General features: G+C 41.1%; 1 protein-coding gene across 1 annotated transcript in view; it reads left to right on the top strand.

The window, feature by feature from the left end:
• MPP1 (membrane palmitoylated protein 1) overlaps window positions 1-21607 on the top strand; it is a 29798-nt gene that overhangs the window by 7104 nt on the left and 1087 nt on the right. Inside the window, exons 2-11 of the mRNA XM_036270271.1 lie at window positions 8293-8430; window positions 8703-8781; window positions 10246-10331; window positions 13032-13100; window positions 14715-14911; window positions 16592-16698; window positions 17251-17331; window positions 18262-18342; window positions 19806-20008; window positions 20389-20463. Coding sequence (XP_036126164.1) covers window positions 8293-8430; window positions 8703-8781; window positions 10246-10331; window positions 13032-13100; window positions 14715-14911; window positions 16592-16698; window positions 17251-17331; window positions 18262-18342; window positions 19806-20008; window positions 20389-20463 — 1116 coding nt within the window. The remainder of the gene's footprint in view (window positions 1-8292; window positions 8431-8702; window positions 8782-10245; window positions 10332-13031; window positions 13101-14714; window positions 14912-16591; window positions 16699-17250; window positions 17332-18261; window positions 18343-19805; window positions 20009-20388; window positions 20464-21607) is intronic.

The following is a 21607-nucleotide window of genomic DNA, read 5'->3' as shown; positions in this document are numbered from 1 at the left end:
AAATGGATCTGTAGCAATAGCTACCTAGCTTTGAAGAGTTCTAACCACATGGTCCCAGGTCTCCATGGGCAATGCTTTCAGGAACTGTTTCATCTCTGTGTATTATGGCCTCTGACTTTCCCATCCCAGAATATGAGTGGGAATCTTATACTCTGAAAACCAACCCTATATACTGCATATTTCTCAAGGATCTTTTGCTTGTACCCATTTTTTGGTACCAGCCTCTCTTAGTTATAGTTCTTTGGTTACAAACAAGTGCTACTTGTAGACACAATGGACACAGACAATAGTGTGGGGAAGGCAGGGGGAGTGGGAACAGGGAGGACGGGGCAATGGGGGAAAAAAGGAGGGACGTCTGTAATACTTTCAACAATAAAAGAAAGAGTACAATATCAAAACCTTGGATTTGACATTTGTATGATGTGTGAGTATAGTTCTGTGTCATTTTATCATGTGTAGATATACATAACCACCACTACGATCAAGATAGATTGGAGAGATTGAACTGTTCCATTACCACAAAGACTTCCTTGGTGCTATCCCTTTATAGTCACATCTCCCCCCATTCCCACCATCCCTAACCCTTGGCAACCACTAATCTGTTTTCCATCTCTATAATTTTGTCATCTCAAGAATGTTGTATTAAAGGAATCATATAGTATGCAACCTTTTGAGATTGGCTTTTTTCACTCATCAGAATGCCTGTTAGATCCATTGTAGGTTGTTACATATATTAATAGTGTATTCCTTTTTATTGCTGAGAAGTGTTCCATGGTAAGGATGGACCAGAGTCTGTTGAACTGCTCACCTATTGTAAGCCATTATGGTTGTTTCCAGGTTTGGGTATTATGAATAAAGCTGTTATGAACCTTTCTGTACAGGTTTTGTGTGAACATTTCTCAACAAAATGCTCAGCTCTCTTCCCAAATGGACATACCATTTTACATTCCCACCAGCAATGGATGAGAGATTAAGTTTCTTTGCATCCTTGCCAGTATTTAGTGTTATCACTATTTTTTAGTTTTAGTTTTAGTTTTTTTATTGATTTTAGAGAGAGAAGGGAGAGAGAGAGATGGAAACATTGACGAGAGAAAACATTGATTGGCTGCCTCCTGCATGTCCCACTGCGGATTTGGCCCTCAACCTGGGCATGTGCCCTGATCGGGAATCGAACCAGTGACCTCTGGGTGCATGAGTTGATGCTCAAGCACTGAGCCACACCGGCCAGGCTATCACTATTTTTTAGTCTTAGCTATCTGATAAGTATATAGTGGTTTTAATTTGCGTTGCTCCCTGAGGATATTCAACATATTTTCATATTCTCATTTGCCATCCTTCCTTACATATCCTTTTAGTGAGATAGCTGTTCATATCTTTTGCTCATTTTCAACTAGATTGTTTTTATTATTGAGTATTGAGCATTCTTTATATATTCTAGATACTAGTTTTTTGTTGGATGTGTGGTTTGTAAACGTTTTCTGTCAATTCATAGTTTGTCTTTTCATCATCTTCATGCAGATTTCCACAGAGCAAGAGTTTTTCTTTATTTTTAAGAGGTACAGTTTATCAGTTTTTTCTTTTATGGATCCTGGTTTTGGTGCCAGGCATAAGAATTCTTTGTCTAGCCCTGAGTCCTGACCATTGTCTCTTATGTTTTTCTCTAAGAAGTTTTATAGTTGTACACTTTACATTTAAGTCCATGATCCATTTTATACAGTGTGCAGTTTACATTAGTATTTCTTTGTTTCTTTCTCTTTTTTTGCCTGTGGTATCCGATTGCTCCAGCACCATTTGTTGCAAAGCTACCCTTCCTCCACTGAATTACTTTTGCACCTTTGTCAGAATCAACTGGGCTTATCCGTGTGGGTCTATTTCTGGGTTCTCTGTTCTGTTCTATTGATCTGTGTGTCTATACCACACATTCTTGATTACTTGTAACTACTTGTAAGTCTTGAAACTGTGTACACTGACTCCTTCTACTGTCTTTCTTTTCAAAATTGTTACAGCTATTCAAGAGCCTGTGCCTTTACATCACATACATGATTTTTAAAAGCCATTTACAGCCCAGGCCAGTTTGGCTCAGCGGTTAGAGCATCGGCCTGCGGTCCGGAGAGACCCGGGTTCGGATCCCGCTAAGGGCACGTACTTCGGTTGCAGTTTGTCCCCGGCCCTGGTTGGTCGTGCGGGTGGCAGCCACTCGATGTGTCCCTTTCACATCGATGTTTTTCTCTCTCTCCCTCCCACTCTATCTGAATAAAAAATGGAAAAGTGTCCTCGGGTGAGGATAAAAAAATAAATAAATAAAAGCCATTTACAGATGTTTTAGTGTAATCTACATGGATCAGATGAGTGAAGCTGCATGTATATAAGAAACGTAACATCCCAGGTGCAGGGGAATCAACAGCCATCATTTGGCTTCTGTGTCAGGGAGCAGTAGGGAAGAACCTGGATTGCATGCGCCTGCCTGCAGGGGGCAGCCGCTCCTCAGCTCAGCCCAACAGCCTTATCCCACTTCTTGCTCATCCCAGTTCTCCCTGATCTTGTTTGGGATGGCAAGATGCCCAACTCAATTCTTATTTTCTCAGCCCCTTTTGCAGCCTGGGATGGCTGTGTTCTACAATTCTGGTCGATGAGATATGAACAGATGTCCACTGGAGAAGTTCTGGGACAGATGCCACTGTCCTGGCCCCTTTTCCTTCTTCCTGCCTTGAAAGTGGAGCTGAAGGCCAGACTGGCAGCTTTTCAGGAGATGTTTTCACCCCAAGTTCATGTTTTTCTTTCTCTGTACAGGGACTTTGGAGCCCCAGACTGTTATGCTCTGCAGAGTGACACAGTTCTCCCTGGCTAAGTCCTCTGTGCATATTTCAGGCTCTGCTGTCTCAGCTCTGTTTGATCAATGACCATTCTCCCATCTGCTTTCCGTCTTCTAGAAAGTTATTGAAATCTCTCATCCCTGATGACTTCCTTATGTTTTCTTCGTGTGTGTGTGTTTCTATTCCTTGCCCCCCCCTTTGCTCTCATTTAAACAGGGTGTGGGGTGCACACAGGTACTTAGGCTGCCAACTTGAACCCAAATCACAGTCACTTATGAAAATTCTCTCGCCAGAATAGAAAGCTACTTTGTAGAGCTTTTAAGGGTAATAGATTTTCATTTGTTTATATAAAAATTAATCAAAACTGAAGGGATGCATAAAATTTTTAGTGCTGAACATCTTTAGCAGTGTCTTTCAGGATTCTAAATGCATCTCAGCACTCCCCTACAGACTGAATTGCACAGCACCTTGACAACAGCCCACATTTGTAAGTTAAGCACTGAAAGATCCAGAAATTTGTCCAAAGTTACTCAGCTGTTAGTTAAAAGAGTCGGGACCCGAACCCAGACAATTTGTGTACATTTCTGTTAAAAGGCATGCCTGAGATTTGTAACCTGTGCTTTGTTCTTTTACTGATTTCTTTTATTGCAGTAACACATGCACATAGTAAGTAATTTGAAAAGTTAAAGTGTCTATCTATACAGTAAATACAGTTTCCTTCTCACCCCATCCTATGGTCACCCAGTTCCCCTTCCTAGAAGCAACTACTGTTGTCTGTGTCTCCTTCCAGAGATAGCCTATGCATTTACAAGCAAATATGAACATACTCATTTTTTTCACTCTTTATACTGATGATAGCATACCTTTCCTCATTGTAGGTTTTTCTTCCCCTTAACAATATATCTTCAAGGTTAACCTCAGAACCTCCTTTTCATTGCTACATGGTGACTGCATGCCGGGATATCCCCATAAGATGCAGTGTTAACTATACCATGGAGTCATCTACTATAGAGAAACTCAAAGTTATGTGGAGTTCTGTGCTTCCAGGTATCAGAAGTTGGATTTCTAAATATACAACCCTATCTCAGACAATTCTGTTTTAATAGCAATACCACATGACTCGGTGTCATGTGAGTCTAGTTGCTACACAGGCAGTTTCTCTTTCTTAGTACTTCCCTCATTTGAGGTCACGCTGTAATTAGCACTACCTCAAATGTCACCATCTTATCAGAGTGTCTACTGACCTCTTAGAAAGGATGAAGTAAATTAAAATATTAATAAAATTAAAATATAATATCATTTTGTAAGGAGCACCCCCTTCTTATGACACATATGTCCATCCACAAGCCTCTAACCTCCTTGTCTCTGATCTTCCAATTCTGTTCCATCTAGGCCCTTTGGCACTTCCCAGGAATGAATGGAGGGAGACTGAGAGAGAGAGATGTCAATTGATTCCCACTTCTCCTTCCTCACAAAGTGGGTAACAATGTGCACTATCCATAGCCCCGCTGTATTTGAGGGACAGCACCAGGTATGACTGCAATGCAGTTGCCATCCATTTTCAGCCTGTACTCAAATACCAAATTGACCATTCCAGAAACCAAGCTCAGCCTGTTCCTCCTCCTCCATATTGTTTCTTTATTTAATATTTTACCTGGGTCTGGCTGGTGTGGTTCAGTGGTTGAGCGTCGACCCATGCACCAAGAGGTTGCTGGTTCCATTCCCCATCAGGGCACATGACCAGGTTGTGGGCCCAACCCCCAGTGGGGGGCATGCAGGAGGCAGCAGTCGATGTTCTCTCTCATCGATGTTTCTATTTCTCTCTTCCTCTCTCTGTAAAATCAATAAAGGAAAAAAAAATTAATATTTTACCTGGGGTGGGGAGCACTTTTAGAGATAATCACTTGGCCTTCCCCATTGTCATAGTGCTTACCCAAAAACCTGGGCTACTTTAACATTAACAGATAGAAAGATGAGGAAAAGCCAGTAAAGAAGACTAAGAAAGAGCATTTCAAGGAGAAAAGAGTGATCATCTGTGAGATGCATAACCTCAGTCTAATCATGAGAAAACAATGGACAAACCCAAACTGAGAGAGTCTACCAAACAGTAGCCCTGTCCTCTTCAAAAACGTCAAGGTCATGAAAGGCAGAAGAACTTTTCAAAATTAAGGGCAACTAAAGAGATGTGCAAACTCAATACAGTGCATGATCCTGGATTGGATCCTAGTGTAGAAAAGAAAATATATAGCTATGAAATATGTTATCAAGACAGTTGATGAAATTTGAGTGTAACCGGGGACCAGGTGATACTATTGTATCATTTACATTTTCTTTTTGACAACAATTCTGTTCTTTGAAAACACACAGAAGCATTTATGGGTTAAGGAGCATGATGTCTTCAGATTATGCTCAAATGATTTAAAATTTAAATTCTAGAATTATTTAAAAAGTGTTGTGATGACATTGCTCTCCATGTCTTCTGGTGCACATGTATGGCTATGTGTCTCCGTTGAGTGGCAGTGGAATGGCTGGACCCTTTGGTAGAGATTACCAGGGTTCACACTCCCACCTGCAGGGTATAAGGGTTCCAGTTCCCTGCTCCATGGTTTGCCTCTTCACTCTCTTAATGACATTTCCCCCCAATATTTCGTTTTGATTTTTTTAATTTTCTGAAAAGATAAAAGAATTTTATAGTAAAACCTATTAGGCATATGTCCTAGATTCTACAATTAATATTTTGCTGTTTGCTTTGTCACATATCTAATCCAAAAAATTTTTTATCTAGACTTATTTATTTATTTATTTATTTTGCATTTCAAAGTAAGTTGTAGTCACCAGAACACTTCACCCCTGAAAGCTTCAGTATACGTATCATTGGCTAAAGTTCAGTATTTCTTTATGGTTCTCCGAGAATTTTTTTTTTAGGTAGAATTTATATACACCAAATGCACTGGATGAGTTTTAACAAATGTATGCACTGTGTAACCCCAAACCCTGTCACAGTATAGAACATTACCAGCATCCCAGAACATTCTCTCATGCCCCTTCCCAACATATTCCTTCCAACCCCATTAGGGGTAACTACTGTTTCAATTTTTTTTACTGTAGTTTTACTTATTCTAAAACCTCATAAATTGTATCATATAGTATGTATTATTCTGCATAAAATTTCTTTCACTCAACATAACGCTTTTGAGATTCGTCCATGTTGCTGCATGTATTGGCAGTTTGGTCCTTTTATTGCTGAGACGTATTGCCTTGTGTGGATGTACAAAAGTGATTTATGCGTTCTCCTGTGGATGAACACCTGGGTTATTTTCACTTTTCAGCTACTATGAATAAAGCTGATATGAACATTCATGTACTAGCATTTTTGTGGGCATCTGTTCTCTTTTCTCTTGGGTGCATACGTAGGAGTGCGATGGCTAGGCCATAGGGTAAATGTATGTTTAACTTTATATAAGACATTTCCAAACTGTTTTCCACAGTGGCTGCACCATTTATCATTCCCACTGGTGGTGTATGAGAGTTCCAACACTTGGTGTATCATCTGTCTTTTTCATTTTAGCCTTCCTAGTGGGTATGTAGTGGTGTCCTGTATTTCTCTCATTACAGTGAGGTTGAACACTTTTTCATGTGCTTATTGGCTATTCATATGTCATCTTTGGTGAAGAGTCTGTTCACATTTTTTGTCTATCTTTTCATTGTATATTGTTTGTCATTTTGTTACTGAGTTTGTAAGAGTTCTTTTTATGTTCTAGATACAAGTCTTTTGTCAGATGGAAATATTGTAAATTTTTACTCTCAGGTTGTGAGTAAATTTTTATTTTCTAAAGTGTCTTTTGGTAGGAAGTTTTTAGTTTTGCTGAAGTCAGTTGTTTGCTTTTATGATTATTGCTCTCTTTGTCTACTAAAACTTTGCTCTGTGTGTCTACTCAACCTTTGCCTATGTCAGGAATGTTTTTCATTGAACAGTTCTTTTTCATTTTAAAGTATTTATCCTTTTAGTTTTCATTTTTCAGTTAGGATCTTTTCTGTTGTATGTAAGATATTTTTGCCTACTCCAGGGTTATGAAAATAATGCTATTTTCTTCTCAAAGCTTGGTTGTTTTTCCTTTCATATTTGGAGCTGCAATCCATCTGCAATTGGATTTTGTGTATAAAATGAGGTGGGAATCAACATTTACTTTTCCCATATGCTTTTCTGATTGACCCAGCACCATTTATTACAAAGACCATGCTTTCTCCACTACACTGCAGTGTCCCCTTTACCATAAACCAGCTGACCATGTATGTTTGGGTCTGTTTCTGCAGTTTCTATTCTGTTGCATTGGTCTTTTATCTATTCTTCAGTGTGCCTTAGATTACTTCAGATTTATAATAAAGAGGTCTTGCTATGTAGTATTGTAAGTTGTCCAGCATCACTGTCATCAAGATTGGAGGGAAGAGGTCACAGTGGAAATATCATTTTGAGATGGTGGGAGGGTAGTGGTGATCACATCTGGAGGTAGCTGCTTGGTTTTAGTGGGTATTACTGTTATCACGGGCCAGGAGCTGGTCCTAAGTGCCTAATTCTCCAGTCCAGATAGAACTTCGTTTTTTAAATATTTTTGTTAATTTTTTTTTTTTTTTTTTGAGAGGGAGAGAAGAAGGGAGAGGGAGAGAAAGAGAAAATGAGAGAGGAGGGAGAGAAAGAGAAATATCAATTGGCTGCCTCCTGCACGCCCCCTACCAGGGATTTAGCCCATAACCTGGGCATGTGCCCTGACCAGGAATTGAACCAGGGACCTTTCAATGCATGGGATGACACCCAACTAACTGAGCCACACTGGCCAGGGCCAGATAGAACTTCCTCATAGTCTAAGAGGTAATTTGTGAGAGACTAATGCTAACCTGAATCATCTTTACTGCTGTGTGGCCCAGAGCATCAGGAAGTAAAGAGGGAAGAGAACTGGGTCTGATGCTCACCAGTGCTCCTGTCCCTGGAGAAGCACTCATTGTTGCAATAGGAAAGATCATTGTCATCTGTGTTCACTTTTCTCCTTTACTGATGCATTCCTACTACACTTGTTCCCTCTGCCACCTCCCATTATGAATTAAACTCACCCTGGATCTTTGCTATAGAGTGTGTGTATATGCCCCATATCGGTGCATAGCCCCTTGCCAGAAGCTGATGCCCAATGTGCATTAGAAATCAAAAATTTTTAATTGTGTTATATTTTGTGTAATTCTCCCAGCAGAATCCAGGGCAGCACCCTGTAAATCAAACACATTAATATTTCTGCAGCAAACTGTATAAACATGTCTATTAAGTTGGTTAAATAAAGCTTACAGACAGCGTCACAGAAATTCAAATGAGATTGAGTGCCAAACTTATAACTGTTGGTTTTCAGTGCCTGTGGGTTTTAGAATTGCAGTTACAGACTGATGGTGGGCCTTTGCTGTTTACTTCATACATTGCTCTGTTTTCATCTGACAGGCTGTGTCGCACCAGTTGAATGCTGTGACTGAGGACATGTATACCAATGGGTCTGCTGCCCCAGGTAGCCCTACCCAGGGGCAGGAGGTGCGGAAGGTGCGACTCATACAGTTTGAGAAGGTCACAGAGGAGCCTATGGTAATCCCTTGCTTGCTTTTTACTTTCAACCACATAAGTCACTGGGCCACAAGAGGAAACTCAGAAGGCTGAGTTGGGGAAGCAGCAAGCTGTCATAGTGTGTATCTCCATCTCAAGCTCCTCCTCAAAATAGGCTTCATGCCCCTTCTAGTTGAGGGCCACCCCAGGTATAGATGGAAAATATTTCTCCCAAGAAATTGCCTTAAATTGTCTTCAAGATAATCTCAAAAAAGCTTAAAATAAAGCATGTTGTACCATTGTCTTGATTTCAGGGAATCACTCTGAAGCTGAATGAAAAGCAATCCTGTACGGTGGCAAGAATTCTTCATGGTGGCATGATTCACAGACAAGGTACTCTGTGGGGTTCCTAGATTGCATTTCATTCACCTCAGTGGTGAGGGTCATGAAGCTTGTATTCTTCAAAACTGGGAGCATTTTTGTGTGTGTGCCAAGAGATTGTTGGTGGCTTAATAACTGGCTCATTTTTAAAAATTTTTTTTCTTTATTGATTTTTAGAGAGAAAGGAAGGGAGAGGGAGAGAGAGAAACATCAATGAGAGAGAACATCGACTGGCTGCCTCCTGCATGCCCCCACTGGGGATCGGGCCCACAACCTGGGCAAGTGTCCTGACCGAGAATCGAACCAGCATGCATGGGTCAACTCCTGGAGCATGGGTCAACGCTCAACCACTGAGTCACACTGGCCAGCCAATAACTGGCTCTTTAGAATAATTATGTGATAAGATCTTTGCATAAATTGCCCAGTGTCACCATCTCTCCCTCTGAACATTTCTTATATGCCTATTTATTTATTTACATATACCAACATTTTCCAGTTAGTTAATATTTGAGCAATTACTATATACACCCTTTGTATTAGAATTTGAGTACAGAGTATTGAGGAAAACAGACCATCTGTACCTCCTGGAGCTAACAGTTAAATTGAGAAAGTAGACATTAAAGATTAGCTCTTACCCCATTAGCTCCTACCCTTTTATGTTTAGTTTTGTATCTAGGGTGGCACAAATATTGGTAAGCACTCTTCACATAGAATCTAAACACTGATTAGCTTTACCATTAGGTAGCATTTTGGGGTTTTAGCTAAACCACAAAGAAATATCAAACTGCTAGTTATTCTTTTTAGTGTGTACAGGTGTGTCATAGCCTCCTGAAATTTGTAGCTACTCTAATTACAGGAAATTTTGAGGACAAGGTGTATTTATTTATTTATTTATTTATTTATTTATAATCCTCAGCCAAGGATATGTTTATAGATTTTAGAAAGAGAGGAAGGAAAAGAGGGAAGGAGGGAGGAGAGAGAGAGATCAATATGAGAGAGAAACATTGATCAATCAGTTGCCTCCCATACACACCCCCACCAGGGATCCAACCTGCAACTCTTCAGTGTATGGAATGACGCTCCAACCAATGGAGCCACCCAGTCAGGGTGAGGATGTGGTGCTTTCATTCTGCTGTTGGAGTACTGAGGTCAGGGAGGATGAGATAGTCTTAACTTGTGAAGTGCTTGCCTCGATACATTCCTCAAGGGAATCAAAAGAACATTCATGGTTGGATTGTGTAAAATCCTGAGTATTTTATACTATGTATTGTATAATATGCTCTAGACCATGGTTTCTTTTCTCTGATATCTTGAGTTACATCAACAGCTTTTATTTGAACATTTATTCTTAAAATTTTTTTTCAATTACAGTTTACATTCAATATTAATTTGTATTAGTTTCAGGTATACAACAATCATATACTTTACAAAGTGAACATTTGTTCTTTTGTGGACTGATTTTTTCATTTCATGCAGGCTCCCTTCATGTCGGGGATGAGATCCTAGAAATCAATGGCACAAACGTGACCAATCACTCAGTAGATCAGCTGCAGAAGGCGATGGTGGGTATATACTATGTCATGTCCTCATGAAGTGTGGATCCACATTGGTCAGTGTACCTCTTTTTTCTGTCAAAGTATTTGTACCTCACTGGGGAGACTATTGCCATTGCCAGTCTTTATTCTGTGCAAGAAATGGGAGTTCTCTGCTTTCATTTAGTAAATTTCTAAAACAAGGCAAGTAACCCAAAGCAGCTATGTAAAAAGAAAATTGGATTGGGTGGCAGAAGGCCTTGGTCTCTAATGGCAACTCTGAATCCCTCTTCTAGCCCTGTGTTTTTGAGCAAGTGAATTAACTTCTCTAAGTCGTCTGTAAAATGAAGATAGCAATCCCTTTTCTATGTCACAGAACTGTTATGAAGAGTTAATGGGATATTTTAATGAAAAGTTGAGTGTGCTGTTTAGATTCAGTTGTTATTTGTTGAGCACCTACTGTGTGTCAGGCATTGTGCTTGGTGTTTGTGCTGGCTATCTTGTTTGCCCCTCCAGATTCTCCACCATCTTCCTCCACCTCTATACACACCAGAGATCATTCCTGTTACCAAAGCATTAAAAAAACCTATGGGTGGTTGGGTGTAATTGGCCACCGCAGTCAGGAGCCACACCTCAGGCACTTAAGAGTGAGATGCTAGGGTACCTGCCAGGGAATGAATCAGAGAACAGCAACTCAGGGGAAAAGAGTCTTCACTTGAGACAGAGATGAGGAAACTAAACCTTGCAGAGTTTTGAAACTTGCCTGTGATCACATTTGCTTTCATCAAAAATCCTTGTTTAGACTTCTGCTTTGACCAAGATGAAGAACAGGAACCGTATTGACCCTGCCTCTTGAAACGACCCAAATCCTAAATGTCCATGCCCCTAATGACAGAGCTTCAAAATACTTGAAGCAAAAACTGATAGAACTGCAAGAAGAAAAATACAAATCCATGAGTATAATCCAAGATTTTAATATCTTAATAATCGACAGAGCAAGTAACGAGAAAATTAGAGAGGATACAGAAAAGGCAAACAACACCATAAACCAACTTGACCTAACAGACATGTACAGAACACTCAATCCAGCAACAGCAGGATGCACATTCTTCTCAAGTGTACATTCTCCAGGATAAGTCATAAAACAAGCCCCAACAGATTTAAAGGATTCAAATCATACAAAGTATGTTGTTTAACCACAAAGAAATTAAATTAGAAATCAAAAACAGAAAGCTATTTGGAAATCCATAAATTTTGGAAATTGAACAACACACTTCTAAAATAACCCACAGGCCACAGAAGAAAATATCTTGAATTGAATAAAAATGAAAATACGGCGTATTAGTTTGTGGAATGCCACTAAAGCAGTGCCAAGATAGAAGTTAGAGCACAAAATGCCTATGTTAGAAAACAAGAAAGGTCTCAATCAATAGCCTCAACTTCCGCCTTAAGAAACTAGAAGAAAAGGGCATTAGCAAAATAAAGGATAAAAACCACATGATCATCTCAATAGATGCAGAAAAAAAGCTTTTGACAAAATTCAATATCCTTTTATAATAAAAACTCTCAACACAATAGGTATAGAAAGAACACATCTCAACATAAAGGCCACATGTGACAAACACACAGCTAACATCATACTCAGTGCTGAAAAGCTGGAAGCTTTTCTCTAAGATCAGGAACAAGAGAGTGGAATTGCTATCTTTTGGAAAAGTAATTTGAGGACAGCTATTAAAATGTTCTTATCCTTTGATTCTGAATTTCCACAATGGGATTCTAGTCTACAGAAATCAAAATGCAAATATTTAAGGACATATGTTCAAGGATGTCTGTTGCAGCGGATTATAGTGAAAAAAATCTGGCATCAGTCACAATGCCCAGTAATGGGGAGGATGGCTGAATCAAGTATGATACATCTATAGTGTGGAAGGCTGCATAGCCATTAAAAAGAATGAATGAGCCCTGGCCGGTTTGGCTCAGCGGTTAGAGTGTCGGCCTGCGGTCCTGAGAGACCCGGGTTCGGTTCCCGCTAAGGGCACGTACCTCGGTTGCAGTTTGTCCCCGGCCCTGGTCGGTTGTGCGGGTGGCAGCCTCTCGATGTGTTCCTTTCACGTCGATGTTTCTCTCTCTCTCTCTCTGTTCCTCTCTCTCCCTCCCACTCTACCTGAACAAAAAATGGAAAAATGTCCTCGGGTGAGGATTAAAAAAAAAAAAAAAAAAAAAAAAGAATGAATGAGGTCTTCATGCATGGACCTGGAAGCATGTCCATCAAGTAAAGCAAATTAATACAGTAATGTACATAGTATAATTCCATTTTTGTTAAAAAATAAACAATAAAATACATACATATGAATATGGATATGTGTGTAAATATTTATAAATGTTTTTATTGGTGTAGAGAAAGTTGTGGGTATCTGTGCCAGGATTCATTTTAGGTACTTATGGGGACCTTATGGGGATCTTTTGTGGCTGAGTGTGGGGAGGAGGGGAAATCATTAGCTTTTTCTTCATTATTCTTTGTATGTCTCCATGTTATTAATGCTGGCTTATGGGACAGATGACACTATTGAAGGGGGAATTGTCCTACAGAATTTCAAAGTGTACAGTAAAAACAGCTATTGGGGAGGGAAAACACATGGGACTTGGAGAAGGGGAAATGAGTTTATGAAATCTCAAATCATCCAAGTTAGTTTTCCTTAAAATGTTATCCCCCCCCCCTTTTTTTAATAGAAAGAAACCAAAGGAATAATTTCATTAAAAGTAATTCCCAACCAGCAAAACCGTCTTCCTGCATTACAGGTAGGTAGCACCATTTTCTCTGTTGTGACAATGGCAGAATTCAGGCTCAGTGTTTTGTTATGATTCTTATTTTTAAGCTATTCTATATGTCTTACCAATGTAGCTGCCTGGTGCTCTCTGAACTAAACTACCATCCATTACAAACAGGCAGGCCTTCTTTCTGGCCACCAGCAGGACTGGTACTTGGTGTCATGCTTGTGATGAATGTGAAAGGAAGGGATAATCTCCTTATTCTACAACCCCAAGAGGAAAATGGACAAAGAGAATGAAGAGATCATTCATAGGAAGAAAAATATAAATGGCATTAAACATATGAAAAAATATTTAATCTCATCATCAAAGAGAGAAATAGCTTTGACAGGGCTTTGGCAGATGAATGTGGAAGGAGTTTTGTTTTGTTTTGTTTTTAAAAGCAACTCTGAAGTTTCTATTACAGATTACTGTAATAACAGGTTCAGGGTCTTTAATAGACATATTAGTGTTCATATTTTCATTTCCATGTGTCACTTTTAGTAAGTAGTGTTTTTCAAGCTATTTGTCAAATGATGCCCGGCCAGTGTAGCTCAGTGGATTGAGCATCATCCCATGGACTGAGAGGTCCTGGTTCAATTCCTGGTCAGGGCACATGCCCAGGTTGCAGGCTCCATCCCCAGAAGGGGGCGTGCAGGAGGCAGCTGATCGATGTATCTCTGTCACATCGATGTTTCTATCTCTCCCTTCCTCTCTCTCTCAAAAATCAATTAAAACATATAAAAAATGTATTGGTGTGAAATTGTTCTAAAATCTTATAACCTTTTAAACATCTCTTGGATCTCTACTGGGAAATTGTATCTTCTCTCTTTTAGTTGACCTTGCTAGGGGGTTCTTACTTTCATGAATCTTCAAAGAACCAATTTTGCTTTTGTTGATCTCTCAACTCTATTTTCTGTTTAATTTGTTTCCACTCTTTATTATTTTTCTTCTTTCTTTGGGTTAGATTTACACCCCTAATCTTCCTACCTGAGGTAACCAGTATTAAATTCTGAAGCAGTTTTTTCCAGTCTTTTTTTTTCTATGTATAAATAAATACTTTTTAAAAATGTCAAGTGTACTAGGTATTGTTTTTGTTGACTGGTATTCTCATTTGATGTTATATCAGCAGCATTTTACAGGGGCTTTAAATATTCTTCTACAAATTGATTTTTATAGATGCATGGTCCTATATTCAGTAGATGACCATAACTTAACTAAATCCCCATTCTTGGAAAATTAGGTTGTTTCTAATAGTTCATTCTTATAAATAATTCTGTGGTGAACATAGTTATCCATACATTGTAACTGATAACTTTTGCATAGAAGTGGATTGTGGGGTTAAGGTATCAACTCAGACCCAATAATTACAAACATGTTAACCCAGAAAAGTAGTTCATACCTTCTTGTTGGAGGGCTCAGGTCTGAACCCTCCACAAACACAACAGTAACCAGTTCCAGTCACTTCAGCTCCCCCTCCATTCTTGCTTCTGTGTTATTCTGTCCTGACCCTACTTATTTATAGCAGATCTTTCTACTTACATGTGCTGATGCTGATGTTTCTCCTGAGGCTGCCACTGCAGTTCCCCTTGCCTTCTTTTTCAGATGTTCATGAGAGCGCAGTTTGACTATGATCCCAAAAAGGACAATCTGATTCCTTGCAAGGAAGCGGGACTGAAGTTTGTTACTGGGGACATTATCCAGATCATCAACAAGGATGACAGTAACTGGTGGCAAGGGCGGGTGGAAGGCTCCTCCAAGGAGTCAGCAGGATTGATCCCCTCTCCTGAGCTGCAGGAATGGTGAGCCGCTTTTATAGGTGGAATTTGCAGATAGAATGGACCCAATACCTACCACCAGTAATGGTTTAGCTTCAAAAATCTGGTATCTTGTGTGTAGTTTCTATTTCTCAACCAAACCAACCTCCCAGCTTTGCTGGCATAATGGGTAATGGCAGGGATAACAATGAGTCGATAAGCTTACCTGGCAGGCCTTTACAGGAGGAGGAGCCTGGGTAGCTCTTCATTTGTCTGTGGGCCTCTGTTTCCTCAAATGTTTTCCCGGTGATTATAAAGGAAGTGGCAGCACTAAGACTGGAGCCCTCGCTGGTCTCCTGCCTCCCAGGCTGGTGCCTTTCTGAGAAGATATCTTCTGAGTCCTGCAGAAAACAGTGAAATTTTAAATATGTGTCCTTTATGCAAAGTCCCAGTACATAGAAAATGAGGTGAGAATTAGCATTTATCCCATATACTTATCTGGTTGATCCAGCACTGCTTTTTACAAACACCGTGCTTTCCCCACTTCATTGCAGTGTCACCTTTATCATAAACAATCTCAGAGAGGCGGGTGCCAGGCCTAAGGCCCTCCGCCAGCTGCCATCCAGACTAATACAGGAATGGCTTCCCAGGGCTCACCCACCTCCCTCGCCTCTTTGGAGAGTTGGTATGCGGGTGTTCAAATACCCGGCAATGGAAATATATCCAGGAGGAAATAAACCCCCACCATGTCATCGTATCAACGCAGCCTAAGCATTACAGCTGGGCTCTTTCTACCTCTCTCTTTGTGGAGCCCTCAGCTCTAGGCAGCCCAACTCCAAGTGTGGTACTGAGAATACAGCAAACACATTGGCTCACATGATTCTTTCCTCACTTCCTCCATACTGGTCTAAACCCTGCTCACCATAAACCCAGCACCTTCTACACACAAGAGAGAGGCTGAGAGAAGGGGAATGGGTGGGGGGTGGACAGAGAGAGAGAGAGAGAGAGAGAGAGAGAGAGAGAGATTGAGGAGGTGCTGGTAGAGACACAGAGAGTGAAAGGCGTAGAAAGAGCAGGGATATAAGAGCTTGAAGATGAGAGGGTAGGTTATGAGAGACAGAGAAATGGGGAGTAAGGGGAGGGGAGAGAGAGGCATGTACAGATACTAACAGTGAGACAGGCTGAGAGACCAAGAGGGGGTCCAGAAAGAGACACAGAAAATGAGGGGCTGAGAGAGAGAGGATGAGCGTGAAGGGGGCAGTGTTAAGAGACACACAGAGGTCCAGCTGGTGTGGCTCAGTGGTTGAGTGTTGACCCATGCACCAAGAGATTGCCAGTTCGATTCCCGTTCAGAACACATGCCCAGGTTGTGGGTCCAATCCAGTGGGGGCCATACAGGAGGCGGCTGGTTGATGTTCTCTCATTGATGTTTCTATCCCTCTCTCCCTCTTACTTCCTTTCTCTCTAAAATCAATAAAGAAAAAAAAAATTAAAAAGAGACACACAGAGAATGAGTGGTTGGCAGAGGGTATGAGACAGAAGGGGAGAGGAGTCAAGGACAACATGAAGTTTTTTTGCAAGTGCAAGGGGAAGGAGGCAGATAAGTCTGGAGGTTTTGCATAAAAGGGAAAGGGGGTCACTGAGTTCTGTCACAACACAGGCAGATGACCTTGGAGCTTTTACACTGACAGTCTGCTGACATTCTTAGTCGTCTTTTCCTACTAGGAGGGTGGCAAGTGTGGCTCAGTCTGCTCCAAGCGAATCCCCGAGCTGCAGTCCCTTTGGGAAGAAGAAGAAGTACAAAGACAAGTACCTGGCCAAGCACAGCTCAAGTAAGTTTCCTTGAGCTTCCTGAGGCTCCTGTCTGCTGGCTTCTGGTGTGGTGTGGTGCTCAGTGGAACATACATTATGCAGAAAGCATGCCATTTCTTCTGCATTTCTTCTATTACATTCATCCTCCCAAGTTGGCTGCAATCAGTGAGATAATGCAAGTGCATATAAAGGAAGGCTAGTGGTCTGTTCACTACTTATCACCCTCAGGTAACCAACTGAAGAGCCTTCCAGGCCTTTCTCAGTGTGTTATTACCGACAGCATGACCAGCTGGAAAGTCTGACCAACCCCAGAGAATAGCATGTTTTCCTGAGAACTAATTCTGGCTTTGCTTTTTACCTACTGTGGTTGGAAATATAATATACTAAAATTATAAATGGGTTTTCAAACAGATTGTTGATAACAAATGAATAATAATCTACCTCATATTAAATGCCTCCATCCCCCTCTAGATGAAGACAGGTGCAGGAGAGAACTACATAAACTGAAATCGCCTGGCATGATTTCTCCTTGGCTCTGGAAATGAACATTGCTTGGTTTTCTTTGTCTCTAGTTTTTGACCAACTGGATGTTGTTTCCTACGAAGAAGTTGTTCGGCTCCCTGCATTCAAAAGGAAGACCCTGGTGCTGATCGGTATCTTCTTGTTGCCCCCACCCTATGTTGCTTTGCTATTAGAGTACCTTTCTGTCCTTATTTTTCTGCCTGTACTATATAACCCTTCTTCCGAAAAGAAAAGACAGTGTGGAAGAAAAAGAAGTAAGGCCTGTTGGGTTCTCCATATAGAACAGATATAAAGAATTTTCTGAGTTCTTACCTCATCTGAGTTCACATTACAAGTTTTTCAGCAACTAATTCTTTTACGTTGGGTTTGGTGATGGCCAGTCCTAACCTGGGTTTTGCTCTTTGTTCATCTGGCTGGCTGTAGGGGTGTTCAAGCCTGTGCCTTTTTTAAAAGTACATGTGTCAGAGTGCTTTGTTATCAACGTAAGTGGCCCCGAAGAGTATGCTGAGCTCTTTAACCATCCATATGAGCCCTAGCCTTGAAATGAAACGAGTCCTTGCTCCAAACCCAGGGATGTGGGCCTTGGCTCTGGTGGGTGGCTCACATCCCTATCTTTAGAATTAAAATATTAGTTGGTTAGAAGATCAGTATTATGGTTCCAGTGAAATTTGCAGTAAAAACACCAGCTTAAATTTAGTGCTATTCATTTTGGAGAGCTCAGTAAATATCCTTAGAAAATAGAAACCCCCATGTGTTGCTGGCTCCTCTGTGGAAATAACAGTTATGTTCTGAGTCCTGACCCTTAGCCCTTAGACCCTCCTTCTCCAACTGGGACACAAGGGCCTGAAGCCCCAATTCCCCTGCGCCTAAAGGAATGCTTGCACCTGACCCCAGCCCTGAACTATGCCAACTCACTTTCACCTGTTGGCGATTTCAGGCTCTGAGAGATGAAAACCCATATTCTATTCCTATTTCCATCCCTTCCTTTTTCTCTGGGGAAAGAAATGGAAGCCTTCATTAAAATCATAGCAACCTGGATTCTTTCATCTCTCCTTCTGCAGGAGCCAGTGGGGTGGGTCGCAGCCACATTAAGAATGCCCTGCTCAGCCAGAAGCCGGAGAAGTTTGAGTACCCTGCCCCATGTAAGTAGTTCTGGGGGCCTCGGAGGGCAAGTGAGCACCACTCTCCACCCGCGATACGGTAGTGGTCCTGTTTTTGGTGATTTTATTTGAAATGTTTGATTATAAAAACAAACCACAATTTAGAAAAGATACAAATTTGTACCCATAATCCAACAATGTAGCTGTGTTTTCTGATTCTCTTCTATGCTGTTCATGTACGTAACAGAAATGGTAGTCAACATTTTTATCCTGCTTTAAAAAATTAAGCGAGTAACATATTAAAACCTGTAATACCCTTTTCTCTTTAGTTTACATTATAAACATTTTCTCATGTGCCTTAATCAGTTTGAGAACTTCCTTCTAGTCCACTGACTGGCTATACTGTAATTTCCATAGCTGCCCCACTTTTGTTTGATGTCTGGGCTGCCTCTAATTTTCATGAAATGTCTTCTAAATCAAAGCAGCGCTCAGGAGAGGCACAGTCTCTGCAGCAGTCCGGATAGAAAGAATCTGGCCAGTGGCTAGGTGGGGAATTAGATTCTTCCCATTCCCAGATGTGAATCTCCATAGTATGTATGGTTGTGTGTATTTCCAGGAAGAAATTCTGCTTATCAAAGTAGAAAAACAGATTCTAAACCTGCTATTAGTTTTTTTGTTTTGTTATTCCTTGCTTCTCCATTTTGCCTTTAGGGACATTGTGACACACTGTGGGCAGAAAACAAACGGCCCCAGGTTGAGTAAGTGGGAAAGTCTCGAAGTAGAAATAACCAAGACAGGCCTGTCATTTAATACATTTGAATGAGAGGAGAGTTAGAGAAAGTGGGTGAGAGGTCAAAATAAGTTCAGATCTAAGAAAGAGTTGTTTTATAAGATGGAAAGGAGATGAATGTGCGGTTGTGGATTGAGGATGTTGGTGAAGTTGGGAAGCAGGAGAGGTCCACTAGGGAGGGGTGAAGATAGTGTTTCGAGCTACAGTATCTGGAGCATATTTACTTAGAGGACAACTTATGTGAGTAATAGTAAATGCTGTGACTTAGGACCATTTCAACACTTAACAATATGAGTTTAAATGAAACCAAAGTACTCTTCTTTCCAAGTTATAAAAAGAAAACTTTAAATATACTTCCAAGAAATCCTGACCATAGCCTATAGATCTGTTTTAAAAATATCTCCAGCTGTCATTTCTTCATTTTTGAGCTTCAGTATTCCTGGAGTTGGTGGTTTGAGATATGTAACTTCATGTTAGGGAAAATGATGATAGGAGTTTTGTGTTTTGGGCTTTGTCTCTTGAAGGTTAAATGTGTTCTGGGTGGATGGGGGATTTCCTGATCTGCATCATCTCCTATTGTCAGCCCTTAAGGACCCCGTGGGAGAAAACCCTTTATTAAGCTCTCTGCGCCAAAGGCAACTAGGGTTTCAGTACAGATGCCATGGTCCATGGCGAGGACCCTGAGTTTGTCAGGGGTTTGGATTCTTGTACACAGACACAACACGGCTGCCCAAGAAGAGTGAGGAAGATGGGAAGGAGTACCACTTCATCTCCACAGAGGAGATGACTAGGAGCATCTCTGCCAATGAGTTCTTAGAGTTTGGCAGCTACCAAGGCAACATGTTCGGCACTAAGTTTGAAACAGTGCACCAGATTCATCAGCAGGGCAAGATTGCCATCCTTGACATCGAGCCCCAGGTGGGTACATTAGGCTGGGGAAGGTAGGAGAGGGGTGGGAGTGGGAAGGAGGGGGTCAATGGGGAAAAAGGGGGGACATCTGTAATACTTTCAACAACAAAAAATATAAATAAAAAACACACTACAATGTGCAAAAGGGAAAAAGAAAGGCAGGAGTGGGCGGGGAGGGGCTGCTGACAAGTAAAACTCATGGGAATCTCTGGGGAGCTCAGATTTGCTTCATATACTTTCAGTGGGGTCATCTGGAAGAACAGCAATACAGGAAATGATGGAAATAGTACTGGGCTTGGTGAAGCCCAAAGATGCTGACTAGAAGGAATGCATCATAACAGCTGACAAATGTTTTTCGTCTTTTCTTCCTTCCCCTTCCTCTTTTCTAGACTCTAAAGATTGTTCGGACAGCAGAACTTTCACCTTTCATTGTGTTTATCGCACCTACTGACCAGGGCACTCAGGTGGGAAGGAGGGGATTGTGCAGGGTGGGTAGGGTTCACTCGCTAGGCCTGTCCAGACTGGAACATCACTCCAGATCATTGCCCAGAGTACTGGCTGGAGCTCAGCTTCAGCTTGTGACCAAATCTCCCTGTGAGTCTACTGACTACTGCTGTCCTTCCTGCAAGGCCAAGAAGCTAAAGGGTATATGCACATTTGATTCACTCAGCAGACAGTAAACTACCAGCTAGGCCAGCAACCATGCTATGTAATGGGGACACAGTCATTGTTCCAGAAGTACCCAGGGTCCAATGGCAGAGATGGACAATTAAGTAAATCTTGACACTCTGGTGTGACATTGGCTCAACTGGGGCATGCAGGGGAAACCGTGGAGACTGAACCCACCTTCTGGTGTGGGGTGGCTGTGGCTGTGGGGAGCATGGGAGAGGAGGGAAAGGAGGCCAGGAAAATATTGAAAAGTCTCCCCTGCTCCCCACTCCTACCTTCTCCACACCCACCATACATACACTTTGCTGCACCCTGCTTTTTCACTGAACACAATGGAGATCTTTCTGTATTAGTGTGTAGAGAACTTCTTCGGTCTTCCTTAGTAACTGCATGGACTCCCATTGCAGGTATGTAGCATAATTATTTTGTATCGCTGTTCCCTTCTATAGGCTATTTGGGTTGTTTTAAAATTTGGACTGTTATAAATAACATGGCAACCAATGGCCCTGTACATATTCCATTGCACATGTGTGCAAATATATCTGTAAGAAAAATTCCAGACAGGATTGCTGGGTCCAAGTCTGCATGCTTTGGGAACTAGGAATTCAGATAGAGATTACTACCTGGGAGAGTGCTTGCTTCTCTGTGCCGGGATCATGTTTTCCAAGCTTTCATTTTGGGCCAATCTGATAGAGAGAAAATTGGAATCCCAGTGTACTTTTATTTTGTACTATAAGCAGTTGAGTATCTTGTCAGACTCTTGAGGGCCATTTGTATTGCCTTTTCTGTTAACACCTGGTCCTTAGCTTATTGTTCTGTTGAGTTATTGGCCTTTTTCCTACTGATTTCTAAGAACTCTGTATTAGGGTAATTAGCTCTTTGTGATATCAGTTGAAATACTTTTTTTTTTCCATTTTGGCATGTCTTTGGGTGTTTATT

The sequence above is a fragment of the Molossus molossus genome, unplaced genomic scaffold (assembly GCF_014108415.1).
Source record: "Molossus molossus isolate mMolMol1 unplaced genomic scaffold, mMolMol1.p scaffold_m16_p_2, whole genome shotgun sequence".
NCBI classification, from domain to species: Eukaryota; Metazoa; Chordata; class Mammalia; order Chiroptera; family Molossidae; genus Molossus; species Molossus molossus.
This window is presented reverse-complemented; position numbering and strand designations above follow the sequence as displayed.